General features: G+C 41.5%; 2 protein-coding genes across 5 annotated transcripts in view; one reads left to right on the forward strand and one right to left on the reverse strand.

Annotated features, from left to right (window-relative positions):
* LOC132873925 (membrane metallo-endopeptidase-like 1) overlaps positions 1–604 on the reverse strand; it is a 50,396-nt gene extending 49,792 nt beyond the window's left edge. Inside the window, exon 1 of the mRNA XM_060909748.1 lies at positions 376–604. The gene's annotated coding sequence lies outside the window, so the exon portion shown is untranslated. The remainder of the gene's footprint in view (positions 1–375) is intronic.
* miip (migration and invasion inhibitory protein) overlaps positions 1–18,942 on the forward strand; it is a 41,108-nt gene that overhangs the window by 6,621 nt on the left and 15,545 nt on the right. The window contains exons 1-3 of one of the 4 annotated variants that reach the window (XM_060910619.1): positions 176–755; positions 10,205–10,368; positions 16,051–16,159. In XM_060910619.1, the coding sequence (XP_060766602.1) occupies positions 434–755; positions 10,205–10,368; positions 16,051–16,159 (595 nt within the window). In that variant the 5' untranslated portion in view covers positions 176–433. Of the gene's footprint in view, positions 1–175; positions 756–10,204; positions 10,369–16,050; positions 16,160–18,942 lie in introns of those variants that run through there. The other 3 variants (XM_060910620.1, XM_060910622.1, XM_060910623.1) reach the window with 3 other exon arrangements.

Genomic DNA, 18,942 nt, shown 5'->3' on the forward strand with positions numbered 1-18,942 from the left:
CGCAACTTCATGAGAGCCCAGTTCTGGGCCCTCCCCATTCCTGGGCCCGGGACAACATACCCGTTTGTCCCCCCCTGTCGGCGGGCCTGATTATTATTAAAAATTGTAGAGCAGACAAGGATTTAAGCTACATCTGTGTCTTTAAAACGCAGGTTACAGGTGCATTGTGGGAAATCACGGTAACCAATCAGAGACGTCTGTTAGCCGTTTTGTTGCTAAACTAAAAAGAAAAGGATGCTGTTGTTCAGTTTGTTCGGGGTTTTTTCACACGGAATCCAGTTTAACGATTAAAAAAATAATCTTATTAAATTCGGACAAAATATGTTGCGACACCTGCTTTTTGGTAACATTTTTAAGTGTTGGTGCAGTAGTTACCATGGCAACCCGCTAGCTTGTTAGTTAGCCCGCGTTAGCAAACCAACAAGTCTTCAAGATGTCGTCTTTTGAACACTTGGATGCTTTGCGAAGACAAAATAAGGAACTGTTACAAAAACTGAAACATAAAACCGAAAATCTACAGCGTCTAAATTTAGGTTGTTCGAGAAAACCGCCGGGAAATGAAACACCGGAATCCGATTCTGATGCTGTGCGGGAATTAGGAAACGGTAGCGCACGCGACCGGAAGCCCCTAACAGAGGGAAATGGAAGTTTATTAAATGTCTCAGATGCTTTTATAAATCTGACTGTCAGTGGAAATGGTCCAAAAGTGGCCCGAAATGCTTTGTGTAAACCGATAAACATCATGAAAACACCAGGTGAGAAACCGGAAACTGAGATAATTTACACAAGCAGTCACTTCCGGTTTGTGTTTCTATTTTTCCTTCAGTGGTGGAATTCACAGGCTCTTATTTTTTTATTATTAAGCTCTTATAATTAAGCTAATCTTCAAAAATAAGCAGCCTGTAAATAATATCTCCCTGGACCTCAAGTGCTCTTTTGGTAAACAATTCAGAAATAATTATAATAAAATAAACAAACAAAATAATGGAAAGATATATTTCTGTATACATTTAACCAGTGAGCCCAATACTAGTCATATATTTCCTTTATAAACAGTCCTGTGTAAAAGTCTTACACACCCTATGGTTTTTTTTTTTTTGGTTTTTGTCTTTTTCATACAAACTTTTGTTATATATTTCTATTTTATGACTTCTACATTATCGGGTCAAAACATTACAAAAACATTTTAGAGTTCCAAACGTTCGTTTTTTTTTTCCCAGCACAAAATTAAATGTTACAGAAAAAAAAGCATTTGTATCTGAGCAGCATATTCCATCAGAGAGCACTTTTCAGATGAGAAAAGAAAACATAATGAAGGCTGCTGGGTTTTGGTGCAAAATGAAGAAGTGAGTGTGACAGTCAAAGAGTCCAGAAGAACTGGGGCTGGTTCTGGAAGATGCTCAGGAAAACCTGCAGCTCATTTCCACATCAAACTGACCTCACTGGACCTCAGACTACTATTTTTTTATTTTTTAAGCAAAGGGTCGTCTCACACCAAATATCGACTTTGTTTCATTTATTATGGCTTAATAATAATAATAATAATAATTCATTCAGGGCGGCACGGTGGTGTAGTGGTTAGCGCTGTCGCCTCACAGCAAGAAGGTCCTGGGTTCGAGCCCCGTTGCCGGCGAGGGCCTTTCTGTGTGGAGTTTGCATGTTCTCCCCGTGTCCGCGTGGGTTTCCTCCGGGTGCTCCGGTTTCCCCCACAGTCCAAAGACATGCAGGTTAGGTTAACTGGTGACTCTAAATTGAGCGTAGGTGTGAATGTGAGTGTGAATGGTTGTCTGTGTCTGTGTGTCAGCCCTGTGATGACCTGGCGACTTGTCCAGGGTGTACCCCGCCTTTCGCCCGTAGTCAGCTGGGATAGGATCCAGCTCGCCTGCGACCCTGTAGAACAGGATAAAGCGGCTACAGATAATGAGATGAGATGATGTGGGAGTGATACATTTCCTTGTGAACAGAGAGTCCAGTTTTCTACACTGCAAAAAAATGATATCTTAGCAAGTGAAAATATCTTGAAAATAGTTGAAACGATCTAGCATTTCTTATTAGAAAAAAACAAGACACCAAGTTTGAGATTATTAAACCTAGTTCTAGATTGCAACCAACTTATTCTAAGATGTCTTGCCAAGTGTAATTATCTTACTGCACTGGCAGATTATTTCACTTGATTTTAGTCTAAATGTTCTCAAATTTATTATGTTTTTCCTTATATTAGGATGGCTAGTTTTTGCAGTGTAGTAGAGCCGTTCAAGTTGACGTCCTTTGGTTTTGAGTTGTCGTAGAAAAGGTGAAAACCAGGGAGCAGAGTGAGTGAATGATACAGTCCGAGTTTTTACAGGGGCAAGTAAGTTCAACAGACTGTGGAGATGATCATTGTAGAGGGTAACCAGTTGATCAGGAAGGGAGGAGTAAATGAAACTGGAGAGGCTGTCAATACCTGAGGAGAGCACGGCTAAATCAATGTTTTTAATATTACAGAAGTCAAGTCAACTTTATTGTCAAATATGCTATACATGCTCGACATACAGCGCAGATGAAATATCAGTCCTCTCTGACCCACGGTGCAAACAGGCAATGCAATAAATAAAAATAGAATAATTGAAAAAACAAACAGTATAAACACTCTAGATAAGAACTAGACTTAGACTAAACACTCATATATATATATATATATATATATATATATATATATATATACACGCACACGTAAATTGGTGCAAATAAACAAACAGTCAAGGGCACTTGAGGTATAGCAGGTAAACATGAAATAAGCAGTGTAAACAAACTAGCAGCTGTTAAGATGAGGTAGTGCGGAATAGTGCAAATGAGCGAGGTAAAGTGAGATGTGCGGTCCCTGAGTTCAGTGTGTTAATGAACGATGAGATGTATGTATGTGTTTGGGGGGGGGGGGGGGGGGGACTGTGAGGATGACATGTCAGATGCTGAAGGGGGGGCAGGGGGGTTTGCGGGCAGAATCTGTGGCAGGGGGCAGAGGGGGGAGGAGGGGCAGAACAGGGAGGGAGTTGAGCCTCCTGACCGCCTGGTGAAAGAAACTGTCCTTGAGCCTGCTGGTTTTGGCCCGGAGACTCCGCAGTCTCCTCCCCGACGGCAGCAGGCTGAAGAGGCTGTGAGATGGGTGGGTGGGGTCACCTGCAATCCTGATGGCTTTGCGGGTGAGGCGGGAGTTATAAATATCCATTAGAGAAGGGAGGGAGACACCAATGATCCTCTCAGCTGCTCTCACGATGCGCTGCAGAGACTTGCAGCAGGACACGGTGCAGGCGCCGTACCACATGGTGATGCAGCTGGTTAGGATGTTCTCGATGGTGCCTCTGTAGAATGTGTGCATGATGGGGGCCGGGGCTCTTGCTCTCCTCAGTTTGCAGAGGAAGTACAGACGCTGTCGGGCTTTTTTGGCCAGTGATGCGGTGTTGTTGCTCCAGGACAGGTCTTCAGAGATGTGCACACCCAGAAACTCGGTGCTGCTCACCCTCTCCACTGCAGCACCGTCGATAGATAGTGGAGCATGCTGGGTGTGCTCTCTCCTGAAGTCCACAACAATCTCCTTCATCTTCTCCACGTTCAGACGGAGATTGTTGTCCTTGCACCACATGGCCAAGCGGCTCACCTCACTCCTGTAGATTGTCTCATTGCCATTGTTGATGAGACCCACCACAGTCGTGTCATCCGCAAACTTAATGAAGAGATTTGAGCTGGATGTTGGTGTGCAGTCGTGGGTCAGCAGAGTGAAGAGGAGGGGGCTTAGCACACATCCTTGGGGGGCCCCCGTGTTCAGTGTGATGGTGCTGGAGGAGTTGCTGCCGACCCGTACAGTCTGTGGTCTCTCCGTCAGGAAGTCCAGCAGCCAGTTGCACAGGGCGGTGTTGAGTCCCAGCTGGTCCAGTTTATGAATGAGCTGCTGAGGAATGATTGTGTTGAATGCTGAGCTAAAGTCTATGAACAGCATTCTGACATACGAGTCTTGAGAAAGAGATAAGACGTGACTTTAGTTTTGGACAGTTTTAAGCAGGAGTTGAGTGAAGTTAACATGTGATCAGAGATGGGAAGGTCATCAGCGGAACAGTTAAAGGGAGTGAAACCAGAGCAACAGACCAGATCCAAAATATGTCCTTTAGTGTGGGTAGGGAAGTCAATGTACTGTTTTAGACCAAAACTGTCCAGGCATGATGTAAAATCCTTGGTAAGAGCCTGATTAAAGTTGTCCATATGAATATTATAATCACCAAGCATAATTACATTGGGAAAGAGAGAGCAGATGTGAGTAAGAAAAGCAGAGAAGTCATTAATAAAGTCCTTGTTAGGTTTGGGTGGGCGATAGATAGTAACTAGAACAGTTGGAGTCGGACCATTAACTTGAAGAGCCAGAGTTTCAAAAGATGAATATGCTGGAACTGTAACAGGTGAGACCTTCCAGGTCTCGCAGTCGATTATCACGAGACCTCCTCCTCTGCCGGTGAGACGGGGCTGGCAGGTGTAAACAAACCCAGGTGGTACAGAGTCATTCAGCTGAGAGAAGTCATCGGGTTGTTGCTACGTCTCAGTTAGATATAAAAAGTCATACTTGCGATCATGGAGGAGGTCCTGGAGCAGTTGTCCCTTGCCTGTAAGAGAACGAATGTTAAATAATCCAATTTTGACGTCGCTGCGCTCGTTGGTGAAGTTGACACTCGCCGACCTGGCTAGGCTGGCTAATACACCGCGGTCCACTTTCCTACCGGAGTTTCTCGGAGGATGTCGAATTGTGGACCAGATGGAGTTGATTGCAGTGGAGTCGTCAACGTGGTAGCTTCGTCGGGAGCCACGGTGGATGTATTTCCGAGGAGCTGGGTGAGCGATGTCAGGGCAGAGATGCTGAAGCAGTGGAGGATCATATCGGTGGAGCCGAAGCTAGAGGAGTTCAGCAGCCGTGTATTGGAGTAAGGCTGACGATGGATTAAATATAATGGACAGTCCAGGTAAACACAAACCTCACGGCAAGATTGTGAATCTTCATGTTGAGCGAGAGAGAAGTAACGTTCCCAGAAAGCAGTAGGAGTAGGGAGGTGTGGAAGCCCCACAGGTGAGGAGACCAGATCAGACAAAACTGACAAACAGGTTGTTTTGATAGGGGAGCCAAGGTATAAAACCAACAGCGCTGTGTTTGCTGAAGGTAAAATATCTACTGCAGAGTCCATATATTCAGTAAAATTAACAAATAAGGGCCGGTGAGCAGCGGCAGCAAATGCGCCAGCGTGTGCTCAACCAGAAACCGGAAATGTGTGGAAATGCAGTCCAGTTCCATCTTATGCTTTATTTTTAGCATCATTGTGACATTTAAATGCTACACAATGAGGCATACTCATTTAAAAACTGATAAATTTGGTAAAATACTTGTAAAACTAGCAAAAGTATGATGTAAGCAGAGAATATAAACAGCCGAGTTGCTCCAAGCGACCACTACATGACATCATTGTATACGTCACCAGGGCCGTTGACAGCTTTGGCTGGGCCCGGGACAAAATAATCTGAGTGGGGCCCCCCCCCCCCAAATAATCTGAGTGCCCCCACACACACATACGCGCGCACGCACATCGCCACACAGCAACCACCCACACCCAACCCCTCTTTTCACAGTCTCCATTCACTCCAACCCTTAAATAACAGGTATTCCAAGCCCATTATAACAGTCAACCATTTTATTTCAACATATTTACAGTTTGAACATTTCCTTTGTCTGCAACTATTCAGGTGCGAAATGCAATGCGCCGGACTTTTGCTGTGGCAAAGTCGTCAATAAGGTCATTGAAGTCCAGCTTCTTTGCAAGTTCGCGCTCTATAGAGAGCATAGCCAGCCCACTGAGCCTCTCCTGTGACATGTTTGAGCGCAGGTAGTTGATAAACCAAAATGATTGTTTACGGGATGGAACTGGGCCTCAATGAGAACGGAGTTATGGCTTTCCCAAAATCTGAACATAGAAGCATCACCACTAGTGATGTGTACAGTGAGTTTTTCAGTGTATTTTTTTGTCTTGTTTTTCATAAACGTCCTTTCCGTACTCGATTTAGAATATTACAAAAAAAATTGACACCCTCCCAACCACGTAACATTAGCCTATCTGACCTGGGGGCTGACACGTTTATTACGGATAAACCAAAAGGATTACAACGTTCCCTGGATATAGAACTGGACCGAGAAGATTTCAAAATCTTAACGTGTAAGCAACAACAATAAAACAGAGGTTGTTTTATTCATTTAGGGCTTATTAGGCTACTTTCATTAATTGCACTTTTCATACAGGCCTATCATTTTTCACTTGAGCAAGGGAATTGTTTGAAGAGTATCCAGTCTAAGCGAAAGTTTAATGTTTTGCAACAGACTAACCTCAAAACACCCCATTTATAGCCCATTCGTTACATTAAACTCTATCTAGCTGGCAATTTCACATGCCGTCGTATCTACACGGGATGATTTCCAACAAAATAAGGTTTAATTAACAAGAGGCAGCGTTCCACGGGCTTTCAGCTAACCGGAGTCCAGCTCAGCGCAGCTCAGCAAGCGTGCCTAAAACATTTGGATATGAGTGCGGGCCAATGTGCTATTCTTTGCTTCATTGAGATATATGCAACACAGTGTTATTAAACCGATATGTTTATGAAATAATTCAATGCCCTGTGCATTTCAGTGTTCACTCAGTGTACCCTGCTATCCCCTACTTTATAATTATGAATGGCGCGTCGCGCGTGCTGGGGTTACATTACGGGGCTGGAAAAAAGTTATCTGTGTCTTACCTGGCTCAGCTGCCCCACTGCCTTCACCACCTGCTGCATCATCTGAATCTTTTCTAAAATATCTATGCAGTGAGCCCCTGAGGCTCTTGGCTTCTTCATCTCTTTTTCTCTTTTCTTTTCTTTTCTTTGCTCCTGACTTGTGCATGTTGGCAAACGCTTATTGTCGAAGCGTTATGATGGAATAGTGCCGTGTTATTTGTCGCCTTAATCAAAGACCAAACCATTTCTGAATTAGGGGTGGTAGGTGGGTTCTTGAATCTATTTTCGAAGACAATAAAGGCAAAAGAACCAGAAATCATTCATTGAATGCAAATATAGCACATTTTTCTCCCCCAAATCAACACATTTTGAAATGAAACAGAATGATTAATGGCATCTTCATGAGGGACCAGTTCTGGGCCCCCCCTCATGCCTGGGCCTGGGACAAAATACCCGGTTGTCCCCCCCTGTCGACGGCCCTGTATGTCACCACCGCAGGAAGGCCATCTGACGTTTCGAGGAAAATGAATTTTCTTTAAATACTATTTGGTCTCCGAAAATGAAAGTTTGATTTTTGAAACCTGCGACTACTTTTACTGAAAAGTTTGAGAATAAATCCGCTGGAGGATCCCTTTAAGAGTTCACTGGCTACAAAATGTCCCTAAGAGATCGTAAAAGGAAATGGTTTATACGAGTCTGTGAAGTCCACGGAAATCATTACATGAGCGCAAGTAATGTGTTAAAGGTGTGATGTTGATCCTGAGTACTGAGAAAGAAGTTTATATATGTTGTGGAACATTAACTTTTTACAAGGAACATTTTTTTAAAAGTAAAATATTAATTCATATATGAAATTTAGATTCACTCAGCGACCTGCTCTTTGCCTTTTTTTTTTTTTTTTTTGAGGAAGTAGTAAAGGTTGGGTTGCATAATTTTTTCAACTAATTAAATTACCTGGAACAGGTTCAGCTCCTTCCGAATCCAATTCCTTTGAAGTCTTTCACACCAGGAAGATTTGTGTGGTTGACTGAAGTTTTGCATGACTGCAGCACAATCCGTTTCTGACTTTTACAATGCTGGTTTTCAAGTGTAATCCGGTTCTTGGAACTTTGATATCTGTGTCATATCAAAAATAATAATAGATGGAAGTCATTTGGGTTGACAAATATAATATCCAAACGAAGAACGCCACCGCAGTCAGAAAATATGCTCTTATTCAGTAAGGAATAAAACGCTCAGTGTTGTGCTGTTATATGAAAATAATCAAGGATGGTGTGTGTGTGAAGAAGGGCAGTTTCTGTTATAAATACGTTTTTAATTCTAAAACTATCATTTTTCCATTTTATCTGTATCTCCTTTTGCTTATTTAACGTTCGGTAAACAAGTAGTTCTTATCACTTGTGATGTACAGATAAAAACATTGATGCGTAGTGTGTATGGGAAGTGAAGACAGTGGTAAAAAAGAAAACCAAAAACTATACACAGCATGTTTGATGTATAAATTAAACAATTCCCTTAGAAATCCACTCATGCAGTCAGAATATCAGACGCTCGCTGGCCGTGCTGTGAAAACTGTGCGTGCAGATGCTCTAAGTTTCCAAACCTGTCATTGCTTAACTCTTGAATATTTTCTATCATGACTACTCTCATTACAAAGCTCATCTCTGTTTTCCAGAGAAATGTATCTGGTTAAGATCTGTTCAGTACTTTGGGAGTAACGGCAGGTTGAATTCGGTACAACAGAGTAAAAACTCTGCTCGTGGGACGTCGGGAAACTGCCGGTGTTTTTCTTTTTGAGTCACGGGAAAGCGGTCAGGCTCTCTCTCTCTCCTGATCGGTTTCCCACTGGATTACTTGTGAATATCGATCAGATAACTTTTATCGGGATGTTCTCTCGCTCTCACTGTTTCTGATTCAGCAAAATTTTCCCTCTGATAGTTTTGACGTTATGATTCACAGGAAACTTTGAAGTGAGTTTTCATAGCTTTACCTACTTATTTTTTCAAATCAAACTGATTCCTGTAAATAAATAACTATTTTAGAATATAACTGGAGTTGTTTTGATGAAAAATAGTGAGATTTTTAAAAAACGGAAGTCAGAAACGCGAGCGTCGATTTCAGTTCAGTGAATGTGAATTGTTTATTGGATGTGGATCAGACAGTTTTTTCGAGGTTCCCATTGAAAACTGTGAACATTAATCGAAATAATAATTTATATTCTTTCATATAAACAATAGTAGGGCTTACTGAGAAATACGAAGGCCTACAGAGCACAAAGAGGAGATTAGAAATAATAGTTTATTACTTTTTTATTTTGATAATGGTAGATGTGAATGTTCAATGTTTTTATTTATGCATATTTTATAATTAACATTGACTTCTTCTTTGTGATGTATAAATCAGAGTTAAGATCAGCTTTATATTGCACAAATAAAGCCATTTAGTGAAACTTTGAAGAAAAGAGTGTACCGTTTTAACATTTTTACCTAATTAGCATAATACTAATTAAATACTTGGTTTTTACTACATTTTCAAACTTTGTATTCAGTCTACAACCATCTATGTGCTGCCAATTTCCATGTAAATATCTTGAAAAATAGAAAAGTTATGAAGAAAAAACATGTGATCTCATTGGTTAATGAGGCCCATTTTGGACCATGTGACCCTCAGACAGAATATTACAGCAGTTTTCTAAAAATTAAAACATTTTTAAAAAATCTTTGATTTGTAATATCTCAAGAACGGGTAAACATATTTTAATTCTGTAAAAAGTCTGTTGTTCTGCCTTCAGTTCTGAATTCAATGAGAGCAGTTTCAAGCAATTTGGATTGAATTTGAATTTTCATCTGAAATGCCTGAGAGATACAAAAGTGACCCTTAATCTGTTTGCTTGGGATGTGGTTCATATTTGCATGGAGTTTCCCCAGGCATGTTGAAGGATGAATAAACATTTTAATAATCTCATCTCATTATCTCTAGCCGCTTTATCCTTCTACAGGGTCGCAGGCAAGCTGGAGCCTATCCCAGCTGACTACGGGCGAAAGGCGGGGTACACCCTGGACAAGTCGCCAGGTCATCACAGGGCTGACACATAGACACAGACAACCATTCACACTCACATTCACACCTACGCTCAATTTAGAGTCACCAGTTAACCTAACCTGCATGTCTTTGGACTGTGGGGGAAACCGGAGCACCCGGAGGAAACCCACGCGGACACGGGGAGAACATGCAAACTCCGCACAGAAAGGCCCTCGCCGGCCACGGGGCTCGAACCCGGACCTTCTTGCTGTGAGGCGACAGCGCTAACCACTACACCACCGTGCCGCCCACATTTTAATAATATTTAATAATATTTAAGAATGTGGCATGTAAATCCTCGCCTCAGGTCTGGGGACTTTGTTGTGTTTATGAATGCTGTTTTCTTCAGAAGTGACCTCAGACAGTTCAGTACATGAAGGAACAGAGTGTCCATCAGAAGACGCCAGACATGACGTCCTCCTTCAAGACCCAGGGGACAGTCGTCTACATGTTCAGTTTAATCCAACTGGAGCAATGAAGCCCGTGTCCGTTAGCTCACAGCACGAGGGTCGAGTGAGTGGAAGGGTCTTCATTCCTAAAAAAAAAAAAAATCCATGTGGAAATATTTTGAATATGCGCAAATTTATCGAACATTTCTGATTACAAGATTATAATGAAACAAATATGAGATTATTAAGTGTGTTTTCTCAATGAATTTACCCCTTTAGACCTTTACATTTTCATACTCGGTGGGCAGATATACTGTATTTCCTTCTTTTTAGAAATACATGCTGACAATTAGAACATTTATCTGCCAGTAGAGCAAAACTGTTTCAGAGTCGAGTAAGCAATGGCTTTAATTGTAATTTGTTTTCTAATTGTAATCTGATTATAGGAAATACTATATTTCCTATATTTGACTATATTCAAAATATTTTCATCTTCTAAAATGAAATGAACTTTTTGCATATTTTTAGTATATGTGTACTAGGAGCATATCACACTCCTGTGAAATATAAGACCTCCGAGAAGTGTGCTATATTTCTTTATATTATATGGACGCAAGTGTTTTACTGCAGGGGCCTAATGGTTAGAGAAGAAGCTTTGAAACCAAAAGGTCGCTGGTTCGATTCCCTGGATTAGCAGGAACGGCTAAAGTGCCCTTGAGCAAGGCATCGAACCCCCCGACCGCTCCCCAGGCTGCTCTGGGTGTGTTGTACGTCACTCTGGAGAAGAGCGTATGCTAAATTCCTCTAATGTAATGTGATGTAATGAAACACACCACTCATATTTTTCATACGAGCTACATCTGGGACATGGAGAACCAAAAACATGACATAAATTTGGGGACTTTTTGTTTGTGAATGTGTCGATATAATAAAAAGAAAATCACATGTTGGCTTGAAGATATGAAGTTTATCTTCTCGTGTTGAAAAACTCGCTTTTTTATATGAAATACATCACGGATCTGAGTGACATATGTAAATAATATTGGCTGGCTTTCTTTTCGTGGTCTATCAGGTATATTCCATTCAGCTAGCATGATACTGAACGAGTCGAATATTATTATCCATACACATTCCTTTCGGGTGTTCAACGCGTCTTTCTCTTTCAAAATTCTTGCAAAATCTTCCATATTTAACGAAGCAAACCTGGCGGCCGTGTTTGTTTACAAATTGTCCCAGTCGCTCGCTAGCGCAGAAGTTTCTCCGAAGTATGACATCATGTTGTCTTGAATATTGTAAACCATATTCAACGCTCATTCTCCATTGGGTAGAGTGACGTAATACACGTAGGATAAGCGACATGCTAACAGTATTGCATGCTATCAAACGAAATGAATGAAACCCGCTAGAAGGGAATAGAACACATTTTTATTCCATTGAAAAAGTGTCCTGTATGGATAATAATTCCTGATTTTTCACTCTGATGATGTCACTCCCAGTGTTTTTCCTGCTGACTTGTCAAAAAGGCGACCCGATTTAAAATTAAAATTGTTTTGATTAACTTGCGTATTTTTTTTGTGTGGATGTGTCCATATAATATAAAGAACATTACACGGTGGTGCGAAGATATGAAGTTTATCTTCTCATGTTGAAAATATTTTCATTTGTTCGCTTCACTCACTTGCAGATATATACATTCACCACTCAAAGATAAACTTCATATCTTTGCACAACAGTATAATACAGTGGTGCTTGAAAGTTTGTGAACCCTTTAGAGTTTTCTATATTTCTGCATAAATATGACCTAAAACATCATCAGATTTTCACACAAGTCCTAAAAGTAGATAAAGAGAACCCAGTTAAACAAATGAGACAAAAATATTATACTTGGCCATTTATTTATTGAGGAAAATGATCCAATATTACATATCTGTGAGTGGCAAAAGTATGTGAACCTTTGCTTTCAGTATCTGGTGTGACCCCCTTGTGCAGCAATAACTGCAACTAAACATTTGCGGTAACTGTTGATCAGTCCTGCACACCGGCTTGGAGGAATTTTAGCTCATTCCTCCGGACAGAACAGCTTCAACTCTGGGATGTTGGTGGGTTTCTTCACATGAACTGCTCGCTTCAGGTCCTTCCACAACATTTCCATTGGATTAAGGTCAGGACTTTGACTTGGCCATTCCAAAACATTAACTTTATTCTTCTTTAACCATTCTTTGGTAGAACGACTTGTGTGCTTAGGGTCGTTGTCTTGCTGCATGACCCACCTTCTCTTGAGATTCAGTTCATGCAGCAAAACAGGCCCAAACCATGACACTACCACCATCATGTTTCACAGATGGGATAAGGTTCTTATGGTGGAATGCAGTGTTTTCCTTTCTCCAAACATAACACTTCTCATTTAAACCAAAAAGTTCTATTTTGGTCTCATCCATCCACAAAACATTTTTCCAATAGCTTTCTGGCTTGTCCATGTGATCTTTAGCAAACTGCAGACAAGCAGCAATGTTCTTTTTGGAGAGCAGTGGCTTTCTCCTTGCAACTCTGCCATGCACACCATTGTTGTTCAGTGTTCTCCTGATGGTGGACTCATGAACATTAACATTAGCCAATGTGAAAGAGGCCTTCAGTTGCTTAGAAGTTACCCTGGGGTCCTTTGTGACCTCACCAACTATTGCACGCCTTGCTCTTGGAGTAATGTTTGTTGGTCGACCACTCCTGGGGAGGGTAACAATGGTCTTGAATTTCCTCCATTTGTACACAATCTGTCTGACTCTGGATTGGTGGAGTCCAAACTCATTAGAGATGGTTTTGTAACCTTTTCCAGCCTGACTAGCATCAACAATGCTTTTTCTGAGGTCCTCAGAAATCTTTGTTCATGCCATGATACACTTTCACAAACATGTGTTGTGAAGATCAGACTTTGATAGATCCCTGTTCTTTAAATAAAACAGGGTGCCCACTCACACCTGATTGTCATCCCATTGATTGAAAACACCTGACTCTAATTTCACCTTCAAATTAACTGCTAATCCTGGAGGTTCACATACTTTTGCCACTCACAGATATGTAATATTGGATCATTTTCCTCAATAAATAAATGACCAAGTATAATACCGTAAAATACCAAATAATAGCCGAGTTCCAATTAACCGCCGAGTTCCCTTTAACGGCCGGGTGTACGCGTGTGTTGTGACAAATAAAGGCCGGTTCCGAATACTCGCCGGGGTCTTAAAAAAAAAAAAAAAAAAAGCGTCCGAACGTTCTATCTAGAATCTTGAGGCCCAGCACTTTTCTGGTTTTCTGGTGTTTAAACGATTTTGCATTGCATAGTTTTCTACCGAAACAATATGAATGAATGAATGAATGAATGAAATTATTTCTATAATACTGTTTACAACATTTTGTTACGTGATAATAAACATGCCATTTCAATGTTATAATCTTGGTCTACCGTAATATTTCTTGAGGAATGCAACTCCGTAACTTTTGACAGATGTCTTAGCCACCCCTTTGGGTATACCCAACGAAAGCCAGCGTGTGTGGTGACATTGAGGACTGCGGGTTTCCAAGGTTGGACTGCTGCTTCTGTTAAACGACCTAATTTGCCGAATGCATGCGTCAAAGCACACACTGAGTTTTATTAAAGACCTTATACCATTTCACTTGCCCTTACCCATTCGGATCTGGAAGACGCTTTACAAAAAAGGTGAGAGCGTTCTAACATGCATTTCAGTCTGCTCGCGGCCAATCTAATCCAAGGGGCCTTTTCAACAAGTAATCTGTCGTGCAAGTTGGGCAGAAGCACGCGTCAGGCAGGCAACATGTAGGCCTACAAGTCAGTAACCTGTTCAACTAACTTTCATCCGAACTTTAAGTTTTCTACGGGGTCGAGCCACCGTACCAACTCACTCGGGGAATAGGCTCATATCGGCCAAATAGGGAGACGTCTTGGAGAGAAACGTGATGCAAGATGACAGTATGTAGCCACTGCAGGTCACTTATTTTTCAGCATAAGAAAAAACCCTTTGGTTTGACACTTCGCACCCTAATTATGTTGCTTCAACGTCGCGCCCTCCATGCAATTTCAGATTGACAGACATCGCGAAGCGCAAAGGGTGGAGGCTGCATGGGTGAGGGTGATAGCAAGTGACCATAACTTTGCAGAGTAATTAAATCACAGTGCTGCGCACAGACAATGGTGTGGTTTCTTGATTATTTTGTAAAGCATGCACTTAACTAGTCATTAACAGGAAAAGGTGTGTGATTTATCCTTTATCCACCCCGACTGTGCCATGCGAAGATGCATTCTGCGTCTTCAAAATTCCCCGAAGTCGGCACTGTGCTATCTGTAATCTAACTCTAAACAAATTGTAAGTTATACTGGTTAAAAGTAGGCCTATCTGAGAATGATTTTTTTCCCCGTTTTGAGGTAGATTTTGGGGAAGGTGTTTGTGAAGAAGGAATTAATCGCCTGTTCCAAATAGCCGCCTAGTCTCTAATACGCGCCGGGTCTCTTACGTGATTGAGACAAATAATCGCCCGGGCTATTATTTGGTATTTTACGGTATTTTTGTCTCATTTGTTTAACTGGGTTCTCTTTATCTACTTTTAGGACTTGTGTGAAAATCTGATGATGTTTAGGTCATATTTATGCAGAAATATAGAAAATTCTAAAGAGTTCACAAACTTTCAAGCACCACTGTGTCCTCTATATACATCGAATCAAATTTGCTTGTGAAATTTAATCAGACTTTTGTCAATCAGAGGAAGAAATGTTAGTGTCCAGTACCTGAGCAATTTACTAGCCCAATTATAGGGAGGGAAGAGGAAAAAAAAAAAGGCTGGACCTCATCTCATCTCATTATCTGTAGCCGCTTTATCCTGTTCTACAGGGTCGCAGGCAAGCTGGAGCCTATCCCAGCTGACTATGGGCGAAAGGCGGGGTTCACCCTGGACAAGTCGCCAGGTCATCACAGGGCTGACACATAGACACAGACAACCATTCACACTCACATTCACACCTACGCTCAATTTAGAGTCACCAGTTAACCTAACCTGCATGTCTTTGGACTGTGGGGGAAACCGGAGCACCCGGAGGAAACCCACGCGGACACGGGGAGAACATGCAAACTCTGCACAGAAAGGCCCTCGCCGGCCACGGGGCTCGAACCCGGACCTTCTTGCTGTCAGGCGACAGCGCTAACCACTACACCACCGTGCCGCCCAAGGCTGGACCTGTAATCTGCTTTTTGCAGGAGGCCGAGCTTCTCGTTTAACCATCTCTACATCTTTGCGTACGATTTTTCTATATTAAGTAATAATTGCGTGACATGGCAGTTCGACGCAGACAGAAAAAGTCACAAAACCATGCCTCAATATTTTATTTATCCTCATGATGAAATGAATATGGAAACTAACCGTGCACATCCCATAAACTCGTCCACGTAAACCATCGCTGCATGCCCTGCATTTGCATCCTCGAACCTGATTGGTGTTTACATTTTTATGATGCAGTAACTCTCAACTGTCATGCGTTCAAAGTTCTCAGGTCCCTTGTTTGGGTTAAAACACTCCGTACAGTCTGCACTGCATATCCCAGATGAATATTTTATTGCTCTAATCTCTCAGTGAGTAACATCTTTTTGTGATTAGTTGATGGTGATCAGTCGATAAGTCGTTATTGCACAGAACACATGGCATGACTAAACCAGCGGCACTGATTAGTTCTTCATGATACCATTAATGAAAAGTTGTCACTATAATTACAGTAGATGATTCTGATTGTTGTGTGTTCTTACAGAGAGCTGTGGGACGAGTCAGATTTCCATGTGGAATGGATGACCTGGAAACTGTATCTGAGTCAGAGACACGATGTGTGCAGCCTTTACTGGGATATGACTGGATAGCTGGTAAACTCTGAGGAAAACTCCGAATTTTTTTCCTGTTATTTTCATAAAATAAACCCAGACGAATGATGTATCATGTGAACGCGGACATCAGTCCGAGAAACATCCAAAATATCCAACGTCCATCCACCGCGCGTGTAGCGTGTGGGTGTATGTTCATCACTTCAGGCATGTGAGCTCAGTAACCCATATAAAACTATAGATACAGATTCACTGGATTTACTGGTACCGTACTAAAGTTACTGATTTTTCTATAATAGTATATACAGTGGTGCTTGAAAGTTTGTGAACCCTTTAGAGTTTTCTATATTTCTGCATAAATATGACCTAAAACATCATCAGATTTTCACACAAGTCCTAAAAGTAGATAAAGAGAACCCAGTTAAACAAATGAGACACAAATATTATACTTGGGCATTTATTTATTGAGGAAAATGATCCAATATTACATATCTGTGAGTGGCAAAAGTATGTGAACCTTTGCTTTCAGTATCTGGTGTGACCCCCTTGTGCAGCAATAACTGCAACTAAACATTTGCGGTAACTGTTGATCAGTCCTGCACACCGGCTTGGAGGAATTTTAGCCCGTTCCTCCGTACAGAACAGCTTCAACTCTGGGATGTTGGTGGGTTTCCTCACATGAACTGCTCGCTTCAGGTCCTTCCACAACATTTCCATTGGATTAAGGTCAGGACTTTGACTTGGCCATTCCAAAACATTAAATTTATTCGCCTTTAACCATTCTTTGGTAGAACGACTTGTGTGCTTAGGGTCGTTGTCTTGCTGCATGACCCACCTTCTCTTGAGATTCAATTCATGGACAGATGCCCTGACATTTTTCTTTAGAATTTGCTGGTATAATTCAGAATTCATTGTTCCATCAATGATGGCAAGCCGTCCTGGCCCAGATGCAGCAAAACAGGCCCAAACCATGATTCTACCACCACTATATTTCACAGATGGGATAAGGTTCTTATGATGGAATGCAGTGTTTTCCTTTCTTCAAATATAACGCTTCTCATTTAAACCAAAAAGTTCTATTTTGGTCTCATCTGTCCACAAAACATTTTTCCAATAGCCTTCTGGCTTGTCCACGTGATCTTTAGCAAACTGCAGACGAGCAGCAATGTTCTTTTTGGAGAGTAGTGGCTTTCTCCTTGCAACCCTGCCATGCACACCATTGTTGTTCAGTGTTCTCCTGATGGTGGACTCATGAACATTAACATTAGCCAATGTGAGAGAGGCCTTCAGTTGCTTAGAAGTTACCCTGGGGTCCTTTGTGACCTTGCCGACTATTACATGCCTTGCTCTTGGAGTGATCTTTGTTGGTCGACCACTCCTGGGGAGGCTAACAATGGTCTTGAATTTCCTCCATTTGTACACAGTCTGTCTGATTGTGGATTGGTGGAGTCCAAACTCTTTAGAGATGGTTTTGTAACCTTTTCCAGCCTGATGAGCATCAACAACGCTTTTTCTGAGGTCCTCAGAAATCTCCTTTGTTCGTGCCATGATACACTTCCACAAACATGTGTTGTGAAGATCAGACTTTGATAGATCCCTGTTCTTTAAATAAAACAGGGTGCCCACTCACACCTGATTGTCATCCCATTGATTGAAAACACATGACTCTAATTTCACCTTCAAATTAACTGCTAATCCTAGAGGTTCACATACTTTTGCCACTCACAGATCTGTAATATGGGATCATTTTCCTCAATAAATAAATGACCAAGTATAATATTTTTGTCTCATTTGTTTAACTGGGTTCTCTTTATCTACTTTTAGGACTTGTGTGAAAATCTGGTAAGGTTTTCGGTCATATTTATGCAGAAATATAGAAAATTCTAAAGGGTTCACAAACTTTCAAGCACCACTGTACATCTGTTCACCTTTCTCTTATCCATCCATCCATCTGTCCATTTATCCACTCATCCATCCATCCGTCTGTCCACTTTTCTCTTATCCATCTACCCATCTGTCCATCTTTCTCTTATCCATCCATCCATCTCTCATTTATCCACTCATTCATCCATCTGTCCACCTTTCTCTTATCCATCTGTCCATCCTTCCATCATCCGCTCATCCATCCATCTGTTCATGATCAACTCCTCCATCTGTATGTTCAACTACACATCCATCCAACAACCACTCATCCATCTGTCCACCATCCACTCATATATACATATTTGCAGCCATCCATTCATCCATCTATCTGTCCAACATCCACTCATGCATCCATCCATCCATCCATCCATCCATCCATCCATCCATCCATCCATCCATCACTTCACCATCCATTGACACATTTATTCACTTCATTCATCCTTCCATTCTTATTCCACTCATACAAACATGCATCTAGACTTGGAGCCATCCATCCACTCATTCATACATGATTTATTCATCTGTCCATCATCCATTTATCCATACATACATTCATCCACTAATCCTTATATGGATAATCCACTCATCCATCTGTCTACCATTCTCTTATCCATCCGTCATCCACTCACCCATCCATCTGTTCACCATCCATTCATCCAGTCCATCTGTCCACCATTCTCTTATCAATCCATCTATCATCCACTCACCCATCCATCCTTCCATAATCCACTCATCCATCCATCTGTCCACCTTCCATTCATCCACACATATGCACAACAGTATATCCCAATGCATTTTATTCGTCTTACACCACAGAAATTTGCCAACTGTTATAGTTTTGTCCTTATTAAAGAACATTCTTGCTTACGTTATAGCAGCTATAAACAGTTGTTCCCTCACCA

The sequence above is a fragment of the Neoarius graeffei genome, chromosome 26 (assembly GCF_027579695.1).
Source record: "Neoarius graeffei isolate fNeoGra1 chromosome 26, fNeoGra1.pri, whole genome shotgun sequence".
Classification (NCBI taxonomy): Eukaryota; Metazoa; Chordata; class Actinopteri; order Siluriformes; family Ariidae; genus Neoarius; species Neoarius graeffei.